The following is a 23,717-nucleotide window of genomic DNA, read 5'->3' as shown; positions in this document are numbered from 1 at the left end:
TCACACTTGGATATAACTGGCAGAACGTGTATGAATAATGAAAACAAAAAAATAATGAATAATGAAATAAAATATTAGAAGGAATTAAGTAGATCTGGAATATGATTTTTTTTTTTCAGTGACTAGAGTTTTTTGGTGTCCTTTCTCTGTACTTAGAATTTAATATAAGCCTCTCAGAGCCGTCTTTATACCAGTAGAACAGCCTTTGTTGTATTCCCTGGTTGTTTCATTTGAAGAATTTTTAAAGAAATCCCCTAAAGTCATAAAGAACAGTAGATACCATTTAAATGTCTTTCAGAAGATAAGGAAGAGCAGACTCGCCAATCATGGGTCATCTGCCAATAAGAGCTAGTACGTCGTATAAATACATAACTAAGGATTAATAATGTAGATTGTAAAACCATTTTAGTTAATTTCACTGCTTGAAATGGACTTTTTATATCATTTTAACAAATTTTATACTAATGAGTGGAGTTCACTAGGACTTCTTTAGACTGGTTCCAAAATTATGAAAAACTACATCTGCCCTATTGGGGCAGGAATGCAGTCATCATACATGGAACAGTATAGATTCCAGAAGAACATTTTCCACCAGGTCTAGAAAGGTAGTATCTTTCTCAGGAGTGGACATAGACTGAAGAGGGCCCCTGTCCTAGAAAGGTGTCTGGGCTCCACTCCTTCCATACAACAAAGTTATCTTAACTTATTTTACGTTACTAGTTGAAAACACAGGTATCAAACCTAAACAATAATGCTCCCCATGCAGACGTGAGCGGCACAGGATAACCTTGTTAGCCATTGTTCACAAGTTGCAGCCACACTATACTTTTTTTTTTCCTAACCACAGTGTTTTTGCCACAATTTCTGAAAATTAAAACTGTGTTTTTGCCATGATTGTAAAAAAAAATTCATAGGGACTCCTAAAAACAGCTTTAATAAATTGACAGCAATGTATTATTATTTCCATGTCAAAAATATGTGGTACTATACTATCATAGGGTCCAATCAATATTTGCATAAAAGTACTGTCATGGCCAAAAGTGTTGGCACCCTTGAAATTGTTAAAAAAATAAGTATTTCTCCCAGAAAAATATTACACATTTGCTATACTCATGCTTATTTCCTTTGTGTGAATTGAAACACAAAAAAGAGAAAAAAAAAGTCAAATTGGACATAATTTCACACTAAAAATGTTCCAGGCAAAATTGTTGGCACCTTCAATTTAATATTTGGTTACACATCTTTTGGAATATATTACTGCAATCAATCACTTCCTATAACCATCAACAAGCTTCTTACACTTTACGCTTTCCCAGAAGAATTTTGGCTTGCTCATGTGCATTTTGGCAAACTGCAGTCTAGGTTCTCTATGTCTCTGTGTCAGCAGTGAGCTCCTGTTGACAGATACTTTGCACTAAAGGCGACGTCACACGCAACGACGGATCTAAAGTTCAATTAGTTGAACGTGCTGAACAAACGATTAACCCCCGTCACACATACTTACCTTCCATACGACCTTGATGTAGGCGGCGAACGTCCACTTCCTGGAGTGGGAGGGATGTTTGGCGTCACATCGACGTCACGCGGCAGCCGGCCAATAGAAGCGGAGGGGCGGAGCTGAGCGGGACGTAAAAATCCCGCCCACCTCCTTCCTTCCGCATTGTGGGCCGTGAGCCGCAGGAGGCAGGTGAGATCTGTTCAGTGTTCCCGGGGTGTCACACACTGCGATGTGCGCTACCCCAGGTACGATGAACAACCTGATGTTCAATTCGTCAGGAATGAATGACGTGCATGCGATGAACGGTTTTTCGTTCAATCCCAATTGAACGTCGCTGTCACACGCTACAACATACCTTACGATGCTGGATGTGCGTCACTTACGATGTGACCCCGCCGACACATCGTAAGATATCTTGTAGCGTGTAAAGCAGGCTTAACGATATATCGCCGGGGTCACGGATTCCGTGACGCACATCTGGCATCGTTAGCGACGTCGTTGTGTGTGACAGCAAGGAACGACCGTTAACAATGGAAAATACTCACCTTATCGTCCATCGTTGCCAAATTGTTCCTTTTGAAAATAGGACGCAAGTTGTTCATCTTTCCCGAGGCAGCACACATCGCTATGTGTGACACCTCGGGAACGACGACCTGCAGCTTACCTGCGGCTGCCGGCAATGTGGAAGGAAGGAGGTGGGCGGGATGTTACGTCCTGCTCATCTCCGCCTCTCCGCTTCTATTGGGCGGCCGCTGTGTGACGTTGCTGTGACACCGAACGTCCCTCCCCCTTCAGGAAGAGGATGTTCACCGTCCACAGCGACGTCGTTAGGGAGGTAAGTATGTGTGACGGGGATTAACGACTTTGTGCGCCACGGGCAGCGAATTGCCCGTGACGCACAAACGACGGGGGAGGGTGCGATCGCTCTTGCAATCGCACGATATATCGGCGCGTGTGACGCCGCCTTAACACTGATGTACACTGAGCCTGCAGGACAGCTTGAATTTTCTTTGGAACTTGATTGGTGCTGCTAATCCACCGTGTTGTGCGCTGTGGACAAAGGAACATCAAAATGTATGGAGATGAACTTGATACCTTGAGATTGTTGATATTTTTCAACAATTTTGGTTCTTAAAGCGGGCTTTACACGCTACGATATATCTAACAAGATGTCGCCGTAAGTGACGCACATCCGGCATCGTTAGTGATATCGTAGCGTGTGACAGCTATGAACGAGCAGAAATACTCACCTTCTCATTCATTGCTGACACGTCGCTCATTTTCAAAAAAATTGTTCATTGTTCCCGAGGCAGCACACATTGCTCTGTGTGACACCCCGGGAACAATAAACTGCAGCTTACCTGCGTTCCGCCGGCAATGCTGAAGGAAGGGGGTGGGCCAGATGGTTACGTCCCGCTCATCTCCGCCCCTCCACTTCTATTGACCGGCCGCTGTGTGACTTCAGGAAGTGGATGTTCACCGCCCACAGCGAGGTCGTTTGGAAGGTAAGTACATGTTACGGGGGGTTACAACACGAGAAATCGACACATGTAAAGCAGCCTTTAGTCTCCAGACTATTCTCTTTCTGTTCTCCATCCTTAGTGTAGCGCACACAGACACAACCAGTCAACTTCTCCCTTTTAATCTGGTTTCAGGTGTGATTTTCATATTGCTCACACCGATAACTTGCCAGAGGTGAGTTTAAATAAGCATTACATGCTTGAAACATGGTTGTTTACCCACAATTTTGGAAAGGTGCCAACAATTTTGTTTGGCCCATTTTTGTTTTGTTTGTTTGAAATTATGTCCAATTTGCCTTTTTTTCCTCAATTTTTTGCTTTCTCTGTTTTTTACTTTTGGCCTTGACTGTATATTCATGAAATGGATAAAAATTGGTCTGCACTCAGTGGGAAAAGGTTAGTGGTGCACATGAAATAGGGTGTTGCCCTCAGTCACAACAGTTGAAAAATCACCGCACTCTCACAATTTGTTTGATGCAAAAGACAAAATATATATTTTTTTCTATTATAGGTGATGTAAGAGAACACCGTGAGCGACACGTCTTGAACTGACCTTTCGACCCTACCTGGTCTTTAACATACGGTCGCTGAACAAAATAAATTTAAATACATGTGTAAGAATCAACAAACAGATAACAAAAGCAAAATTAAATAAAAACACGGACAGCATGCTATGTACAAAAAGTCGGTAATACTGTATATACAGTAAACACAATAATTACATTCAAGATACTAAATTACATATTTAGAGGTGTTGGAATTAGGTAAAGCAAGGGTTAAACCCTTATGTGGAGTAAGGTAGAAAAAGGGGTAAAGTCCTAGTAGCAGGCAGTCTACTAGAGAGGAGGAAGAACAAGGGTTAAGTCTTTGTGTTGGAATCAGGTATTAACGAGGGTTAAGCCCCAGTGTATTATAGAACAAGCAAGAGGTCTATGATGGAGGCAGCGTAGGAACATCAGCAATACAATAGTATACAAGAGTAGTCTGGTGATAAAATGTGGGGTACAACATAAAGGGACATAAGGCATAACATAGGGATGTATAAAAAGGGACACATGAGTGCAAAAAAAGAGTAGGTACACCAGTAGGATTACCTTAAGGTTCAGGATGGAGTCGTGAGGATATGCGTGCTTGTCAGCGCGATGGTAGCGTGTGTACCGGTGTATAAATAGCTGGGATGGAGGCGTGTGAGCGCACTATGGCCGAGTGCGCATGCCTAGTGTGCTCGCCAGATAGAGCATAAGCGCGTAGCATCACAGCTGCAGGGAGTATGGGCACATCATGTACGGCCGCGTCATGATGATTTAGTGCGCAGGCAAGGCTGGTAGTGGCCGGGGAGATCCATGTGAGGCGACGCTTGTATGATTAAGGCCGTGTAGGGGTGAACCAATGAGCAGGGGCGGCTGACAGTGACTAGGGTCACATATTTAGCAGGTCTTTAAAGGGAATCTGTCAGCTGGATTATGCTATGTAAGTGTAGCAACCAGGGATATGGGGTACTCGGTTCCGGGCAGTGTCCCTCTTGGGAATGTCATGGTGGTGGCTGTTACCCGGTTCCGTGCCCTGGGCCCTTTTTGTAATGGGGATATTGATAGGGGAGAATATGATAATGTTCACGTGTGATGACACTTGCGATATTGCAGCTAAGTGTAGGGAGCCGCCGCTGCAGAATGTCTTTACTGGAGCTGGTGGTATTGCCAGCTAGAATGGTAGTCCCTCCGCAAATAGGGTTTTGCCCCAGAGGGTGTATGGTGCAGTGGGCATCGGAAGAAGGTAGCGTCCACACAGGTATTCAGTGCAACTAGTTTATTCACTGCTGAAGATGTTAACTGGTTGCCCGAGGCCGGCTGGTTTCACCTCCAGGCCCCGTTCATCCCAGTGCCAGTTTGGTTCTCTGGTACCTTCTTCCCCACCACCTGTCTCTGGTAAGTGGGTCCCCATGGTATAAAACACTGGGGGCCCTCGTTCTGTGGTTTGTCCACTTCTGTCTGCCTGACGGTAGCTTGAACCCTGTGGGGTTGGAATCTCTGGTCCTGTCCCCGGTTCTCCCTTTGCTACAGAGTCTTCGGATTCCTTAGGGCCAGCAAGGTCCTGGATGGTCCCCTTTGCTGTGCAGGTGTTAACAGGTCGGCTTGAAGCTCTTTCCTGTCCTAGGGTTCTGTACCCCATCGGTGCGTAGTTCCGGGAGTACTCCACCGTACTCCATCGGCAACCACTTCTCCTGGGTACCAGGTCACCGTTAACCCGAGCTAGGACGTCACTTTGCTTCCACCTTCACTCCTCACCTGTCTGACATTTTCTACTGACTACTCTCCACAGTCTGCCCCATCCACTTGGTCAACTAGTGGACTGGAGTGGCTCCACCTCTAGGCGGCCATCCATTGGTCCCACCCTAGGTAGGTACTGTTGTATGGGGGATTGTTGGGGAACCATGGGGGGTAGGTCCTGCACCCTGGGTAAAGGATGCAGTTCCCTGTAGCACCCTGATGTATTAAGGGGCGCTACAATCATAGAAGATGAAATTTTTTCCAAAAATCTGGTGGGACAAGTGGTCTCAATTCTTAGGGTACACTTACATGAGCGTCTAAATTGGACGAGTGCAATGTGAGAAAATCTTGCATTGCACTCGCCCCATGTTAGACAATGCTGCAGCTCAGATCAACGATTTTTTTCTCTGCCCTAAATGGACTGAGGAAAAAATCGAAGCATGCTGTGATTTTCTGCAAGAGTCATGTCACTCGCAACAATTCAAGTGAATGGGTGCGAGAGAAACATCGGACTGCACTCGGATGTTATCCCAGTACAGTGCGATATACACACAGACTGACAATGGAGGAGATGGGGGATTAACCCCTCCCTCTTCTCCGCAGCGCCCACCCTCAGCTTCGCAGCTGTGACCCGATCGCAAGATCCGGTCACAGTCGCATGACACTCAGCTCACGCTCGCAGCAGAGCCTGAGCCGGGGGTCATTAGTATATCGCATCCTTTGCTCTCGTATCGCATGCCATGCGCTAATGTGTCTCCAGCCTTACATAGAAAATCCTGTCCAGATAGGAACTATGGAATTAGATAACTGGTATTACTCTTGTTCAAACTGACAGTCGGATGGTGTTTGGGAGAACACTGAACACTGGTTTTCCTATACTTAATAGCCATTGATCATTACCAAGATTCATTTACAACTAATCTTTTAAAACTACTTAATTCTAATAAATTCTTTTCCACACATTAAACAAAAGTGTAATTTTATTTATTTTTTTTTTTTATAAAATATTGTTCTGACAAGTTTTGATGAGACAATAAGCTCCCAGCTGAGAATCAATTACAATACTTTTTAATCTCTGGATAGAATTTTTGATTATAATGGCAGAACAAATAGCTGTATTTAATTTCTTGCCAATAATTTGTGCCTAAAATCTGTCTTTTTTTTCTCCATGATGAACATTGTCTTTGATACATAATAAAGTCTTAATGCACGAATTGCTGTGATTGAATGAATTATTCTCTGACATTTGTAGCGAGTGAAGATTACTTTCCTGGTATAAAACATTCTGAAAATACTTTTAATGTCCCTAAGATAAGTATGGAAGCTTTTTAACTTTTTCTGATGACTACTCTTATTTGTACTAAAATGGACTTTGTGGGGTGGGGAGGATTCGTATATAGAGATGAGTTGACCCGGAGAGGCTCGGTTCAGAGTGGTCAGCCAAACTTTAAATTAAGATTGGTTTGGGACATGGGATTGACTTAAAGGGAACCTGTCACCAGATTTGGGCCCTATAAGCTGCAGCCACCACCACTAGGCTCTTATATACAGCATTCTAACATGCTGTATATAAGAGCCCAGGCCACTGTGTAGAACATAAAAAAACTATATAATACTCACCTAGGGTGTCGGTGCGATGCAAACTGGTCAGAAGGGTGGCGCTGTTCTGCGGGAGCGGCGCCTCCTCTTTCGGCCATCTTAGTCCTTCTTCTTCTGAAACCAGCTTGCATGACACGTCCTACGTCATACACCCTTGCCGGCATTGAAGTCCCGCGCAGGCACACTTTGATCTGCCCTTAGGAGGGCAGATCAAAGTATTGTAGTGCGCCTGCACAGGACCTCAATGTCAGCGTGTGTTTAGGACGTAGGACACATCATTCATGTCGGCTTCAGAAGAAGGAGAAGTAAGATGGCTGAAAGAAGAGGCGACAGTCCTGGAGAATGGTGCCACCTTTCTGACTATTTTGCACCACACCGAACCCCTAGGTGAGTATTATAAAGTGTTTTTATGCTCTACACAGCAGCCTGGGCTCTTATATCCAGCGTTCTAACATGCTGTATATAAGAGCCCACTGGTGGTAACCGCAGCCTATAGGGCCCAAATCTGGTGACAGGTTCCCTTTAAACCTCAATGAAAGTCACTGATTGGGCAGGTCAGGTCTCTGCCCACATACAGCTAGCCATAAGCAGAATACTTCCTGATGAGGGTGGGTAGAGTTTTTTTTTCTGGTGCACATTACATCCGATCATGCTGTTGTTACCCCCAGTGCGATTTGATCAAACACTGCAAGCGGCTCGCACTGGGCTGAGGACCCAGAGTGCCCGAGCACAGCGATGCTCCTGTGCCGCCCCCATGCCAGCAGCTGGTGCTGCTCGGATCCGGATCTGCGGTATGGCTCGAGTGACTCTACCGGACCCGAGAGTCGAGCGGGCACTTCGAATAAATGGGGACGTATTTGTAGGGGTATTGTTGAAAACTGTCTGTGACGCCACCCACGGTGTGTGGTGAAGTGTAGCACCACTGCTGCTGCTGTGGGACTCCCGGGGGCGATGGGCTAGCAGCTGGATGTTAACCCCTCTGTGGGCAGGGATGGTTGCCCCGGAGCCCAATGTTTCTGTGCAGGGGATGGTAACGGCAGGAGCCGGCGCACCCGGTCAGGCCGGGGATGTTACTCATGGTTGCATAAATCACACAAGTCTTTTAGTAAACCAAGGTGATGGTGGCCAGCTGCCGTGGCCGGGGGTGTATTTCTGGTCCCACACCCGGGCTGGTGGTCAATGCCCCTTTCCTCTGCACTCAGTGTTTTCTGTGATAGACTTCCCAGTGTCTAATGCAGGAGTCCACCCGGGCCTTTGGTTGGGAGCCGTGCCCATCGCTGACCCGTGGGATCTACCAAGCCCTGGTGGATGCCCTATCCCTCTTGGTGGGTGTTTGTCTACTTTTCGGGACTTCAGTTGGGACAGGACCTAAAATCCTGCCCTCAATTGGTTAATTAGCTAGGCCGTTGGTGCCGGTCCTGGCTTCAGGCTCCAAGTAACCCCTCTTGTGCACGGTTTCCAGGTCGGTTCTCCGGTGTCGGTACCGGTGGGCTACAACCCTGCCCCGATCCATCTCGGATCTCCGGCAGCCGGCCCCCCATCTCCTGCTGGCACTGACCACTGTCTGCCACCTAGCCAATGTGTCAGGGCTCCGACCCTGACACCTGTCAGCTTCACCTCCAAACTCTCCTTTTCTAAGACTTAACTTAGTCTAACTGTTTTCCCACCCCGGGCTCTCCAGACCCCTAGGTGGGCATTCTCCTTCCGCCTGGTCCCGCCGACTGGTGTGTCTATCCTTCCCTGAGGGGGTGACTAGGATTTTGTTGGCTGGTTTAACCCTGTGTTGGATAGGTGTTACTATATTGTGTGACTACCTGGTTTTGCCATGGCGTCACATTCCCACTTGGTTTAATACAGACCGTCCGTGGGCTGTCCGACCACCACCATTTATTTTAACCGGAACTGTAATGAAAAATATAGAAAAACAGGGTACAATTATAATAACTTTTTACAATTTCTTCCCTTGCGGGAGGCATAAATCTTAAACGTTGCTTAACTTAACGGAACGGGACGGCCCGGACCACCTTCTTGCTGCACCCAACCCAAAACAACCTGTCCCTGGTGCCACCTCTAAGAACTGGTTGGCACCCCTTTTCTCAAGTTCAGCAACGGGACCGGGTGACGCCCACACGGGCCGGGTAAAAAGTTGCTTACCCGGCAGTCTATCTCAAGGGCCCCAAGTCCGTGGACCCCTGGCCTGGAGGGTAGTCACCCGTTTCAGTAGTGACTGGGCCTCGGTCGACTCTACCGTAGGCCCTTCCTCTAATCAACCTCTCCAGAGACTGCAGCAGGACAAGAAGGGTGGTCAGGGTGTATTTACAAAGCCCAAAGGTTTTTGGGTTGGCTTTCCAGTCCAAATCCATGGTCCATTTAAACTGAAGAACTGTTCAACTAGGGGGTTAACTGGGGTAGCCGGGAACCGCTACCTTAATCATCATCTTCTTGGCTTGGAGATGGCAGAGAGGGGTGGAGGTGCAGCTGATCACCAACTTTCACCCACCTCTTGACATCGAGGGCGAACCACCCCCTCTCTCCGCAGTGCCGGGTATATGAGACCAACTCTCCGGGCTCCAGGTCTCGATCCAGGTGGCCATTTGGTAGGTGTGGGGACACATCTCTCTGGGAGACGAATATCTCGGCCTCCAGGCCCGGCTCATATATAAAACCCCATCCCTTTTGGGGGTTAAAATGCCGGACCTGTCCTTGATAAGTAGGGCCCCTCACCTGGAAGGTGGCCTGTCGGAGGTTGCCCTTCTCCCGGTACGCTCGGCTCAGCACTTCGGCCTTCCGCTTCTCTCGGGCCGCTATCTCGGACTTCAGCTGCTGCCACTCCCAATACGGGGCACTGGTTCCGTGCTCCGCCTCCACCTGCTCAGGGGCTTGGACCATCCGGACGCCCTCACTGCCGGCTACGACCCGCCTCATGTGAAGTGGAGGGCTCCGCTGACCCGCGGCCTGCTCTGCCACCCTGCAGGTGCATCCCGGCTGCGCCTCAGCCGGGACCGGGTACTGGGGAGTGGTTGGCGTCTTTGCTGGTGCCGACTTCCGGTCGGGCGTCGCCTCTGTTGTGGCCGGGCGGATTGCCGGGGCCAACGTTATTAAGTGCGCAGCCTTCCTCGGGACCAGAGGTGATGTCATCTTAGGGGCGGCCGGCGGACTTCCGGGGCCGGGATTGCCGTCATCGGGGTTGCGGCCTGTCTCGGGGCCGAAGGGGACGTCTTCCGGGCCTTGGTCTGGCGCGGGGCTGGTACGGGTGCCGGAGCGGTGGTATGCTCATGGCCTGAGGACTCCGTTGCCGGGTCCTCACGGGCAGATGGAACGGGTACCGCTGCCGTTGCTTGGGGAGCGGACCGATTGAGTCATTAACTACAGGTACGGGCAGCGAGGGAGGCACATGGCGGACGGGGGCAGACCGAGCTCCTCAGCCAGTTGGGCCGGTTCTGGTGGAACATAGGGGCGTGGGTCGCTTACCCGCTTCTCCGAGGCCATCTCCTCTTCGCGCACCTGGACAGCTGTAGCCAGATCCTTCATCTCGGCCGTCCATCTTGCCAGCATGTAGTTGTCCTGGGTCTGGATCCTGCGGCACATCTTCGCAGTCTGGGATTCCACCCATTCAGCAGTCCCGGGAGCTGGCTCCTCCATCAGCGGGTCGCTGGACCGGGCAGACATGCTCTCGAGATGGTGTCCAGGAACAGAAGATGGCAGAGTCCTGGTGTCCCTGCCTCTTATCTCCTCCGATCACATGCCGCAATTCTCGCCCGCCCGCCTCGTTTTTCGGGAGCAATCTCTAGCGGTGGCTTGCTAGTTTCGTTTTCGGCCTCAGGGTCTACCTTCCAGCCGTGTTCCCAGGGGGCGGGGCTTCAACTTCGTGCCCTTTCTCGGGGAAGAAGACGCTGGGTTGTCATTTTTCGCGCCTAAAAACGGTGGCAAAAATGGCGATTTTTAAAATTTTGCAGCGGAGCACCACTAACTGTCCAGAACAAGGCACACTTCCACCAGGTAAGTGGATGGGTAAGTATCCTGTTTGTGACGCCAAGTTTCGAGGTATGCTGCCCCCACGCCAGCAGCTGGTGCTGCTCGGATCTGGATCTGCAGTATTGCTCAAGGGACTCTACCGGACCCGGGGGTTGCGTGGTCACTTCGAATAAATGGGGACGTATTTGTACGGGTATTGTTGAAAACTGTCTGTGACGCCACCCACGGTGTGTGGTGAAGTGTAGCACCACCACTGCTGCTGTGGGACTCCCGTGGGCGATGGGCTAGCAGCTGGATGTTAACACCTCCATGGGCAGGGATGGATGCCCCGGTGCCCAATGTCTTTGTGCAGGGGATGGTAACGGCAGGGGCCGGCGCACCCGATCAGGCCGGGGATGTTACTCACGGTTGAATAAGTCACACAAGTCTTTTGGTAAACCAAAGTGATGGTAGCCGGCTGCCGCGGCCGGGGGTGTATTTCTGGTCCCACACCTGGGCCGGTGGTCAATGCCCCTTTCCTCTGCACTCAGTGTTTTCTGTGATAGACTTCCCGGTATGTAACGCAGGAGTCCGCTCCCGGTCCTTCGGTTGGGAGCTGTGCCCGTCAGACTCTGACCCGTGTGATTTGCCCGTGATGCAGAACTGATGGGGGTGGGTACGCTCGCTAGCGATATTGATACTGATATCACAGCTTGTAAAGCGGCCTTCAGTCCTCAATGTCATCAAATATAACCTCAGCACCAATGAGACAACTAGAGTTCATGAATGCTGCAAAAAGTGAAGAATTTTATTCCGATCAGGTGCTCCATACATATGGTGGATCCCCTGTAGCTCATGCTGTCATACCCCATCCAGCGCCCCTCTGAACCCTTTTGGACATTGTCATAGCCTGGCTCACTGTGCACAGATATCCTTGACAAACACCTTGAACAGGTCGAAAAGTCGACTTTGGATATTCTCTGTGGTCCCGTTTCAGAATAAAATTATTCACTTTTTGCAGCATTCATGAACTCTATTTGTCTCATATGGTGCTGAGGTTATATTTGATTAGCTAAAGTTCAGTTCGGAACCAATGGAAGTCACTGATTGGGCTCTCTGCCCACACACAGCCAGCCATAAAAGGAGCACTTTCGGTGGATGGTGGGGTTTTTCTTTTTTCTCTTTTGAACACACCACATCCGAAAATGTTTTTACCCCCAGTGAGAGCCATTTAGGGGCTGCAAACGGATCGCACTAGGTCGAGCACCGAGTGTACCCGAGCACAGCGATGCTCACTAGAATGGTTACCATAAGTACAGCACCCGAATTCTGAACTTGGACAATGATTTTTTTTTTTTTAAAAGTCCGTGTTTGGTACAAACCCCAAACTTTATCGTTCCAGTTTGCTCATCACTAGTTTTATCCCCTTCACCCCTACGATCGTTTTTGCCTTCGTGACCAGGCCAATTTTTTCAAATGTGACCATTGTCACTTTATAATGTAAAAACTCTGGAACGTTGCAATGGATTCTGGTAACTCTGAGAATGTTTTTTCATGACATATTGTACTTTACAGTATATTCGTGGTAAATTTAGCACAGCATTTTTTGCATTTTATTTGTAAAAATATCAGAAATTTAGTGAAGTTTGCAATTTTATGCCCTTAAATCAGAGTTATGTCACACAAAATAGTTAATAAATTGCATTTCCCACATGTCTACTTTCCATTAGCGCCATTTTTTTAAACATTTTTTTTCTTATTTTCTTAGAAGGGTTCAAAGTTCATCAGCAATTTCTCATTTTTCCAACAAAATTTACAAAACCAATTTTTTTGTTTAGGGACCACATCAGATTTGAAGTGACTTTGCAAGAAATATGTGACAGAAAATACACAAAAGTAACACCATTCTAAAAACTTTTACTTTTACTTTTTTCCCACAAAAATGTTACTTTAACCCTAATTTTTGCATTCTCACTAGGGTATCAAGAGAAAACGCACCATACAATTTGTTGTGCAATTTATCCTGAGTACTTTGATGCCCTATATGTGGTGAAGAACTACTGTTTGCTTGCACGGCAGGGCTCAGAAATGAAGCAATGCTATTTGACTTTTGGAGAGAAAAAGTGGCTGGAATATACGGCGGATGCCCCTGATGTGCCTAAGCAGTTGAAACACCACACAAGTCACCCCATTTTTGAAACTACACCCCTCAAGGAATTTTTCTAGAGGTGTGGTGGTGAGCACCTTGGACTAGGTGCTCACTAGTGATGGGCGAGAACTAAAATGCTAGGGAGCATGGTACTCAAGTCGAGCAATTTGACATGCTCCGTTGCTCGTCTTGAGTAACAAGCATAATGGAAGTCAATGGGAACTCGAGCATTTTTCTAGCAGACCCTCCCAGGAGGTCGTGGGGGCAGGAAAATTGCTGTAGTGGGTGGAAACAGCACGCAAATGTAATGGAAATAGCATGGAGAAGAGGTCTGGACACATCTCTGACTCCCAGGTCGCTGCTGGGAACAATAATGTAAGCATTTTGCACCACTTTTACGGACTAACAATTAAAAATTCCAAACCGAAGATAACAAGGATTTACCAGGAAAAAATGTTACTTCAATCTCGTGTTTTATTCCACTTTTTTCTACTCTATGATGAAAATACATAGTTTTTGCTATGTTTTTTATTTATTTATTTTTTATGATGTTCACTGAAGCGGTTAACTAGTGTGATGGTGTGTCGCCCAGAGAATGGGGTACTCGGTCCCGAGAGTGTATCACTGGGGAATGTCACTTTGGTGGCCGTTGCCTGGTCCCGTGCCCTGGGTGCTTTTTAATGGGGAGTATTTACAGGGGAGATAAGAGTAATTTGTGTGACGCCACCTGCGGGTTGCGGTTAATGTTGTGGAACCGCCGCTGCTGAAGTGGGTACTCCCAGGGCTGGTGGTAATGGCAGCTGTGGTGGTAGGCCCTCCGCAGGTAGGGCTGAGCCTGAGAGGTATGTGATGTAGTAATAATGGAGACCACACTGGAGTTGTAATTAACAGTCTCTACTCACTCGTGGACCCTCGGACGGCTGGTTCAGGTCCCTGTATTTCCAGTGCCAGTTGATGACTTGGTTGCTCTGTCCCTGGCACTCTCAGTGTAGTTGAGTCCCCATAGCAATGAGCGTTTGAGGCCCGACTGTCCCTTTGCGGTAGCAGTCACCTTCTCTGTACGGCGGGCAGTGTGGACCCTGTAGGGCAGGTATGTGTCCAAACCCTGATCCTTGCTTTTCTGCTGATGCCCCCCGGATTTGTGGGTCAGTGAAGTCCGTGAAGGCCCCCTCACTGTGCAGGTATTTTCCAGGCCATCTGAAACTGTCGCCTGATCTAGGGCCCTGTGCCCCATGTGTGCTCTTGTCACAGCCGTACACGTGTGTACCTACCCTGGCGACCACTCTCCTGTGCCCCCGGGTCACCGTTACACGACCCAGCTCTCAGGCACGTCTGTCTACTTCAGACTCTCTGTAGACTCACTGCAGTCTCCTTCCACCAGGCTGTCTAGATCCCTGGTCAGGCTCCGCCCTCTGGGTGGCCCTGCCCTTGCCTGCCCCCTGGTGTGGAGTGGTAACTAGGATTTTTAGTGTGTGTGGGTGTTTCTGGCACTGGTGTTCCAGGTCCCAGGGGGTAGGTCCTGCATTCCCGTGAGGATGTAGTTCCCTGTAGTGCCCTGAGTGGCTCAGGGGTGCTACAATGGTTTTATAGACCGGCTTGTTCCAGACACGGCGATATCAAATATGTGTACTCCCTCTCCCAGCCTCTTAAATGTTGGGATTGAAACTTTTAGGGTGTTAAACAGCCCAGGGCGGTGCAGGCACCATTCCTGACTGTGAGAGCAGGGGCTCAGCTGTCACATAAGCCAAGTTTCCGTTGCGAATCGCATGTGCACAGCTCCAAAGTCCAGAAGGCACCGCAAAATAGGACATACCAGTATGTCTAAGGTTGTGAAGGGGTTAAAGGCAGTTTTTAATGCTACGACAAAAGTACATACAGCTGCACTCTAGAATGCTAACAATGAATAAGGGAACTCTGGTATTTCATTACTGCTATAGGAATATTTGAAAAAAGAGATACTTAGCTTATTTATTGACCAATGCATGTGAGTCCGATAACCACGACAAGGTGATATCTTATATATCGGGACCCTAACTTATAAAGGAGGATGAACACACCCTGGTTATAGGGCGGAGTGCTCAGTCAGAAAGAAATGAACTATATAGATCTTAGAAGGATTAAGTTAGTCACTTTTTTAATCACATGATGTCATAGACTTAATGGAAAACAAAAGAATTAACTGGGTAGAAAGGAAAAAGGAGCAATTGTAAGTACACAGTGCTATATAATATGATTATTGCAATATATTTAGAGGATAAAATCTTTGGTGGGAGTGCTTATTTAAAAGTAGAATAGAAAATGTTGTCAGAGCATGGAGAAGGAGAATCTGAGAGATTAATATACTGTAGCAGGCTGCAAGATATTTAATTTGATTTTAAACCCTAGCAATTTATATTTTTTTTTTGCAAGTGTTTTGCTTTAGGGCACATTCACAAGTGAAGGTTTTGATGTGTTATTTTCAATATATTTTGTTTTACAAAATGACAAAAAAAACATATAAACTATATCAAACCTGATACTTCTGAATGTAATGTTGAGTCTTGGTTGTTAAAATTTTAAAGAATCCTTACTAATAAATAAAAAATTAAACTGTGATCAGATTCCAAACAAAGAATTGATCAACTAAAGATGGGCTCAGGTAACCTTCAAAGCCTGAGCTGCTATGTGTGTGTAAACGATAACAGCATCATAAAATTAAACACGGCAGCAAAAAATATTTGCGATTAGAGATGAGCAAACCTGAACAATAAATTCTTTGGTTTGTATCGGACAACTAGTGTCCAGGCCTTGAACTCGAACACTGACATGTCACGGAAGTCCGAGTTCGGATACTAAATAAAGTTTGTTGAAAGGCTTCAGCGCAGCCAATCAACAAGTTTACAGCATGGGGAAGATGACAGGACACTGCTGAGAACAGCATAAAGAAAATTTAAAAAAATGTCTTGAGTCCCCCTCTTATTTGATAACCAGTGCAGGGAAAGCAGACAGCTGCGGGTTGCAGTCCACAGCTGTCTGCTTTACCTTGGCTGGTTATCAAAAATAAAATAAAGCATTTGTGTGCTGATTTATGGACATTTAATAGGCTGTTTAGAAAAAAGTTTGTACATGTATTGCACACGGATGACGGTTTTAGGCCTCGTTCAGATGAGTTTATTATACAGATATATGCTGTTTGAGTATACAGTAAATCGGACATGACACTTACCAATATATTTCAATAAGACTGTTCAGATGGCAGTATTTTCACATAGACAAAGTGTACTGAATAAAATGGCAGCATGCACTAGTCTCTTCTGATGAGAAACTCATATACAAGTGTTTGGGGGTGCAGAAAGAAAATCATATCCGTACGGATCATTTGTTCAGAATCCTGTTTTTACAAGTACATTGCCATTGATAACCTAGGAAACTGTACTGGATTGTCTACATTTTCAACTGTTGATGTATAAAAACAGATGCCACTCTGATGTCACATGGACATAAATAACAGACACAGAGCTGGCATATGGATGACAATATAGATGACGAAAAAAAATGTTTAAAAGAACTGAGAGTCCTCAGTGGACGATACCTTTTTATGGCTAACTGAAAAGATGGTAATAATAGCAAGCTTTCAAGACTGCTCAGGTCTCTTCATCAGGCTCAGTATATCACAAAATCTGAAGAGTCACATATTTATACACAACAGGACATAGAATGGAGAAGTAAATGATACAAGTGATGAGAAGCAGAACTATCAGTATGGCAAGGGGACAAACTGTTGTGGCAGTAAATATTGCAGCAGTTCATAGATAAGAAGTGTTAAAGTTTTATTGACTTCTGATTGAGGTCTGGTCCAGAGTTGTGATGCCCCCAGATACTCTGAGGAGCACAAAAGCAATTTTTTTTATCTCTACTGGCTAACACAGTACAAAGATATATTTTACCTGCATTAATATAGATGACGATAGGGATGTGTTTGGGGGTCTACATACAGCCCTCAACAGAAGATAATTATTAAAAAGCTAGTTAGACATGTTTGCTGTCAACGCACTGATCTGTGGGAGGTAGATGAGTGGTTACATCCTTATTCCCTTTTGTTGGGCACAGGACATTATATACAGAGTATATCGGGAACATCCTGTTCTAACCAGCATGTTCCTTCACAATATACACAGAGATGTGAATATTATCCAAAATGACTGTAGATTTCTGCACACATTGATTTCATGTCCATAATGGTGTGTGTATTATCTGAAAAAAGGAAATAATATTCATAAATGGCTCTTATGAAGTGATCAGCGGCGTGCAATCTTCCCTTATTCTTCTTGTGTGATCGCTTTTTCAGATGGCATCAGGGAGCTTGCTGCACCTCGGGGAAGAGGCAGACAAACTGAAAACCAGGAACCGAGAGTCGATTTTACTTCTCCTTCATCTTGTAAGTATTCCGCAGCTTGCCTGCACTCTATTGGCAGAAAGGCACTTAATCTGCAATAACATCCGGCGTAAAGATGCTTCATGCGGCCGTCACTGCGACAAGGCACCCCAGGAGTTTGTGCACCGGACGTATCCAATGAGGAGAGGATTAGGTCATTTAACTTTAACGTTCACACATTCACTAGCGGAAAACACCATCTTAGTGATGATAGGATTAGCTGAGACAAAGTCAGGGGAAGAAAGCTTTTGCTCATTGTATGAATTGTCTTACAGATAAAAATACAACAGAAAAATACAATAGTGTCCTAACTGTATTACTGCACTGCAAAGGGTTTAATGAATTAATTATCCATGTATTGTATTTACAGCAAAGTGTAATAGATGTAAGGAAGCATTCATGTCATATTCATACATTACATATGGCTGCAATATTTGAAACCTTGGACTGACTTTCCACACAAGAGACCTGCTGTAATGTTGTCTGTCATTGACTCGTATTTTAGGAAAAAGAAAAATATTATATATATATATATAGACAAACATGTACACTTTCCAGCACAGCTGAGGCATATTTTGCTAAACTGGGGGTTGTCCCCTTTCTGTAAATGTTTATACCAAGTTTCAGGTAAACCTAAAGAAATAAGCCGTTCTGTACTCACTATCCTCGGGTCCACTATTGAATCTCAACGTTGGCGCGTCAGCCAGTCAGTGAGCTCAGTGGCTCTGAGCGGGACATTGACATGTAGAGCCACTGAGCTCACTGACTGGCTGCTGCGCTGTCCACGCTACGTCAGCAGGGTAGCCAAAGCTGGACATTGGGAACAGAGGCAAGACTTGGCGGTAGACCCAAGGAACATAAGTACATAGGAGTTTGCTTCTTTAGAATTATCTGCAAACAAGAATTAAGGGGTTAGTCTCATCTCCAAGATCCTATCGCAATATGTAGAAGTGTAATAATAATAATAATAATAATAATAATAATAGCAAATACCTCCAGTTAGAAATGTAGTATAGGTCTCTTGATAGCCATGTTTTTAACCTCATGTGCAGGGCATTGTAGTTTAGGTATCCATGGTTATGACCACGAGCAACTAACTGTTACTACAGTGCCTACAAGTAGTATTCAACCCCCTGCAGATTTAGCAGGTTTGATAAGATGCAAATAAGTTAGAGCCTGCAAACTGCAAACAAGAGCAGGATTTATTAACAGATGCATAAATCTTACAAACCAACAAGTTATGTTGCTCAGTTAAATTTTAATAAATTTTCAACATAAAAGTGTGGGTCAATTATTATTCAACCCCTAGGTTTAATATTTTGTGGAATAACCCTTGTTTGCAATTACAGCTAATAATCGTCTTTTATAAGACCTGATCAGGCCGGCACAGGTCTCTGGAGTTATCTTGGCCCATTCCTCCATGCAGATCTTCTCCAAGTTATCTAGGTTCTTTGGGTGTCTCATGGTGTTTCATGTGGACTTTAATCTTGAGCTCCTTCCACAAGTTTTCAATTGGGTTAAGGTCAGGAGACTGACTAGGCCACTGCAACACCTTGATTTTTTCCCTCTTGAACCAGACCTTGGTTTTCTTGGCTGTGTGCTTTGGGTCGTTGTCTTGTTGGAAAATGAAATGACGACCCATCTTAAGATCCTTGATATAGGAGCAAAGGTTCTTGGCCAAAATCTCCAGGTAGGCCGTGCTATCCATCTTCCCATGGATGCGGACCAGATGGCCAGGCCCCTTGGCTGAGAAACAGCCCCACAGCATGATGCTGCCACCACCATGCTTGACTGTAGGGATGGTATTGTTGGGGTCGTATGCAGTGCCATCCAGTCTCCAAACGTCACGTGTGTGGTTGGCACCAAAGATCTCGATCTTGGTCTCATCAGACCAGAGAACCTTGAACCAGTCTGTCTCAGAGTCCTCCAAGTGATCATGAGCAAACTGTAGACGAGCCTTGACATGACGCTTTGAAAGTAAAGGTACTTTACGGGCTCGTCTGGAACGGAGACCATTGCGGTGGAGTACGTTACTTATGGTATTGACTGAAACCAATGTCCCCACTGCTATGAGATCTTCCCGGAGCTCCTTCCTTGTTGTCCTTGGGTTAGCCTTGACTCTTCAGACAAGCCTGGCCTCGGCACGGGTGGAAACTTTCAAAGGCTGTCCAGGCCGTGGAAGGCTAACAGTAGTTCCATAAGCCTTCCACTTCCGGATGATGCTCCCAACAGTGGAGACAGGTAGGCCCAACTCCTTGGAAAGGGTTTTGAACCCCTTGCCAGCCTTGTGACCGTCCACGATCTTGTCTCTGATGGCCTTGGAATGCTCCTTTGTCTTTTCCATGTTGACCAAGTATGAGTGCTGTTCACAAGTTTGGGGAGGGTCTTAATTAGTCAGAAAAGGCTGAAAAAAGAGATAATTAATCCAAACATGTGAAGCTCATTGTTCTTTGTGCCTCAAATACTTCTTAATACTTTAGGGGAACCAAACAGAATTCTTGTGGTTTGAGGGGTTGAATAATAAATGACCCTCTGAATAAACTTTTCACAATTTAAAAAAAAAATAAAAAAAGAAATAACATTCTTTTTTGCTGCAGTGCATTTCACACTTTCAGGCTGATCTACAGTCCAAATGTCACAATGCCAAGTTAATTCCGAATGTGTAAACCTGCTAAATATGCAGGGGGTTGAATACTACTTGTAGGCACTGTATATGAGTGGACTTAACCATGGATACCTATGCTTCTATAATGCCCTGCACATGAGGTAAGAGACTCGGCTATATCAGGAGAATTATACTACATTTCTAATTGGAGGTATTTGCCAATTTTATTATTATTACACCTACTACATATTGGGATAGGATCTTCCAGTTGACTTGACATCACCGTGGCCGGCCCCAGGATTCCGTGAGTGACTGTACTGTGGGCGGCGTTTCACCACTCATCACAGCCCAGCATTGCTTCTGCTTAGAGTGCTCTGCAGTGATTGAGAGAGTAGGGAGATACTGGGCTGTGACGCTGGGCTGTGATGAGCAGTGGAATGCTGCCCAGTTACTGAGGAAGATTGTGGCCAGTCGCGGTGATGTCACGTCAACTGGAAGTTAACGTGACATCACTGGACATCAGAGGTCACAGAGCTCGGGGGTCACACGATGGGGATGAGCGGACAGCAATAGCGCCACTCACAGGCACTGTTGGCAGCACAAGGTATTTGAGAGAAGCCTTGTTTCTCAACATTATATCAATGTGGCTTGGAAAAATAAGTAGTGAACCACTTCTTTAAGCTTACTTGTTGGCTTCCATTCTTATGGGTGTTACATATTATGACTTCATCACACCCACAAGGACTTGGTCTACAAATATCATAATAGAGATACAGTCAATGCACAATGAAAATGGTTAGTGAATATTAATTTAGTGATAACATGAGCAATTGCTGGTATTTATTTAACAGTGATATAAAATGTAAATGTAGTAGTGCTGATTTACTTCTCTCATGATTTATGTCTTGCCTGCTCTTTCCATGCAAAATTCCTTTTTTCCTGTAATACTTCTGGCTTTCTAGATTTATATTCGGGAAGTGCATAGAGATTTACAGGAAAAAGCAATTTAAATGCAAATGCCAGCAGAGGGCCGGTGCCATTAATGAGAGTGGACAGCGCTGATAGTGTAGGAGATGGCACAAGTTTAGAGCTAATGTGCTGGCCCCTACAGCCATGCTTAGGAAAATGGTGAGAGGCAAAAGGTCCCTAATCTTTCCTGCCAGAGGTCTTAAAGCCTAGTGTGAAGAAATGGGCCACCAGTACATTGTGTTGTTAAAGGCAGGGATTAACGGAAAAAGCCAAACATAAATGCAAGGTGGATTAACAGTAAATACTCAACAGATAAGATGTGAGTGAGCACAGAAACAATCTTATGGCCTGTGGCTGAAGAAAATGCTGTGTCTGTATATACATGATCAGCCATACCATTACTGACAGGTAGAGTTAATATCATTTATTACAATGGTACCTGTCAAGGGGTCGTATATATCAGGCTTTGTCATTCATTTTTTGAAAGGATTAAAAAGACCAAGTACACCACTTCATGGCAATAGTTTCTTTTCTCAGTAGAATCCACTTTGTAACACTGCAAAAATTGTCCAAGAATGTTTTCAGAAACATGATAATTAAAGTCAAAATTGTGTCTTGGCTTTCAAGTTTCTAACTGGTAAGATGCACAGAACTCCGTATCTGTATCTGTATTATTTGGGTGCATTGGAGTACCCCTCTTTAGTTCTCCAAAAACAGTTATAAAATAAATTAAGAAAATAAAGTATACACCTTTGAATATTACAATTTTTTTCTAAATCCCTTTATTTAGCAAAAGGTGTACTTTATCTAGTGCACTCTGTCAGGATTTCAAAGGTGGTAACTTCCATAAATCAGCCTGTCCTAGATTTCAGAGGACATGCAGTAAGACGGACCGAGTAAAGAACATCTTCTCGAGACAGACGTCAAGTCAAAGCAGTGTCCTGTCAGTCATCGTGATCTCACATTCTTCTGTTCATTCAACCTGACAGGACACTGTTTATCTTCTTCTTTAGTCTACTCTGCTCACTTTTCTTTATCTGACTGAGAATGAACCTCCATCTCAGTCAGCCTGACAGCTTTAGTGCACTGGACTTATGTCTCGCTCTTCACCCATCCCATTCAAGGATAGGCTGCACACTGATAGATGAAAGTTGCAATCTTTAAAATCCCAACAGAGTGCACTAGATAAAGCATATCGTTTTGCTGAATAAAGGTATTTAGAAAAATGTTTAATATTTAAAAGTATTTTATTTATTATATTTATTTGATCACATTTCGCGCAGAACCCTTTTAATCCCAGAGTTTAGAAAGACCATGAAGCTCCAATCATGTGCATTTTTTTGTATGTGTAAGAAATCCAAATTTATGTACAGTACAGACAAAAAGTTTGGACACACCTTCTCATTCAAAGAGTTTTCTTTATTTTCAAGACTCTGAAAATTGTAGATTCACATTGAAGGCATCAAAAGTATGAATTAAAACATGTGGAATGAAATACTTAAGTGTGAAACAACTGAAAATATGTCTTGTATTCTAGGTTCTTCAAACTAGCCGCCTTTTGCTTTGATTACTGCTTTGCACACTCTTGGCATTCTCTTGATGAGCTTCAAGAGGTAGTCACCGGAAATGGTTTTCCAACAGTCTTGAAGGAGTTCCCAGAGATGCTTAGCACTTGTTGGCCCTTTTGTCTTCACTCTGTGGTCCAGCTCACCCCAAACCATCTCAATTGGGTTCAGGTCTGGTGACTGTGGAGGCCAGGTCATCTGGCGTAGCACCCCATCACTCTCCTTCTTAGTCAACTAGCCCTTACACAGCCTGGAGGTGTGCTTGGGATCATTGTCCTGTTGAAAAATAAATGATGGTCCAACTAAACGCAAACCGGATGGAATAGCACGCCGCTAAAAGATGCTGTGGTAGGCATTCTGGTTCTGTATGCCTTCAATTTTGAATAAATCCCCAACAGTGTTACCAGCAAAGCACCCCCACACCATCACACCTCCTCCTCCATGCTTCATGGTGGGAACCAGCCATGTAGAGTCCATCTGTTCACCTTTTCTACAAAGACACGGTGGTTAGATCCAAAGATCTCAAATTTGGACTCATCAGAGCAAAGCACAGATTTCCACTGGTCTAATGTCCATTCCTTGCGTTCTTAGCCCAAACAAGTCTCTTCTGCTTGTTGCCTGTCCTTAGCAGTGGTTTCCTAGCAGCTATTTTACCATGAAGGTCTGCTGCACAAAGTTTCCTCTTAACAGTTGTTCTGGAGATGAGAAGGTGTGTCCAAACTTTTGGTCTGTACTGTATGAGTGATGTTTCGGTCCCTAAATGGGTGGTCCGAAGGCTGAAGAAATTTTCATCTGAATCGCTATCTATTTAGTGCCATCATCTAAACTAATTTCTAATATATTTGCAATAAATATTCCTTACCATTCTCTAACTATACTAACTGCACTTGTTTTTTTTCCCCTACTTCCTGTCTGAAGATGCTTTGTTTGAGAGTCCCAGAGGATGCTGGGATACTTAAACAAAGTGTCATCAAGAGGCAGAGGCTGTGACAGTGACAGCAACTTTTGCCTCCTGATCACAAAACATCATTAGTGAAGCCCATTTCAGGGGCTGGTCTGGTCCCTGCTGTGTCCCTTCATGCTGTCATTGTGTCAAGTGCATAATAACAGCATTCTCTATGTTGCCATCTCAGATCAGTACAGGCAGCAAAAGAGCAGAAAACACTGTCAGCACATG

At 45.4% G+C, this 23,717-nt stretch overlaps 1 protein-coding gene across 1 annotated transcript in view; it reads left to right on the top strand.

Annotated features, from left to right (window-relative positions):
• Positions 1-23,717, top strand: part of NCKAP1L (NCK associated protein 1 like) — a 418,971-nt gene that overhangs the window by 368,162 nt on the left and 27,092 nt on the right. Inside the window, exon 30 of the mRNA XM_075337171.1 lies at positions 17,315-17,404. Coding sequence (XP_075193286.1) covers positions 17,315-17,404 — 90 coding nt within the window. The remainder of the gene's footprint in view (positions 1-17,314; positions 17,405-23,717) is intronic.

The sequence above is a fragment of the Anomaloglossus baeobatrachus genome, chromosome 2, assembly GCF_048569485.1.
Source record: "Anomaloglossus baeobatrachus isolate aAnoBae1 chromosome 2, aAnoBae1.hap1, whole genome shotgun sequence".
Lineage (NCBI taxonomy): Eukaryota > Metazoa > Chordata > Amphibia > Anura > Aromobatidae > Anomaloglossus > Anomaloglossus baeobatrachus.
Note: the sequence above shows the minus strand (reverse complement) of the source record. Positions and strands in the feature narration are given on the sequence as shown.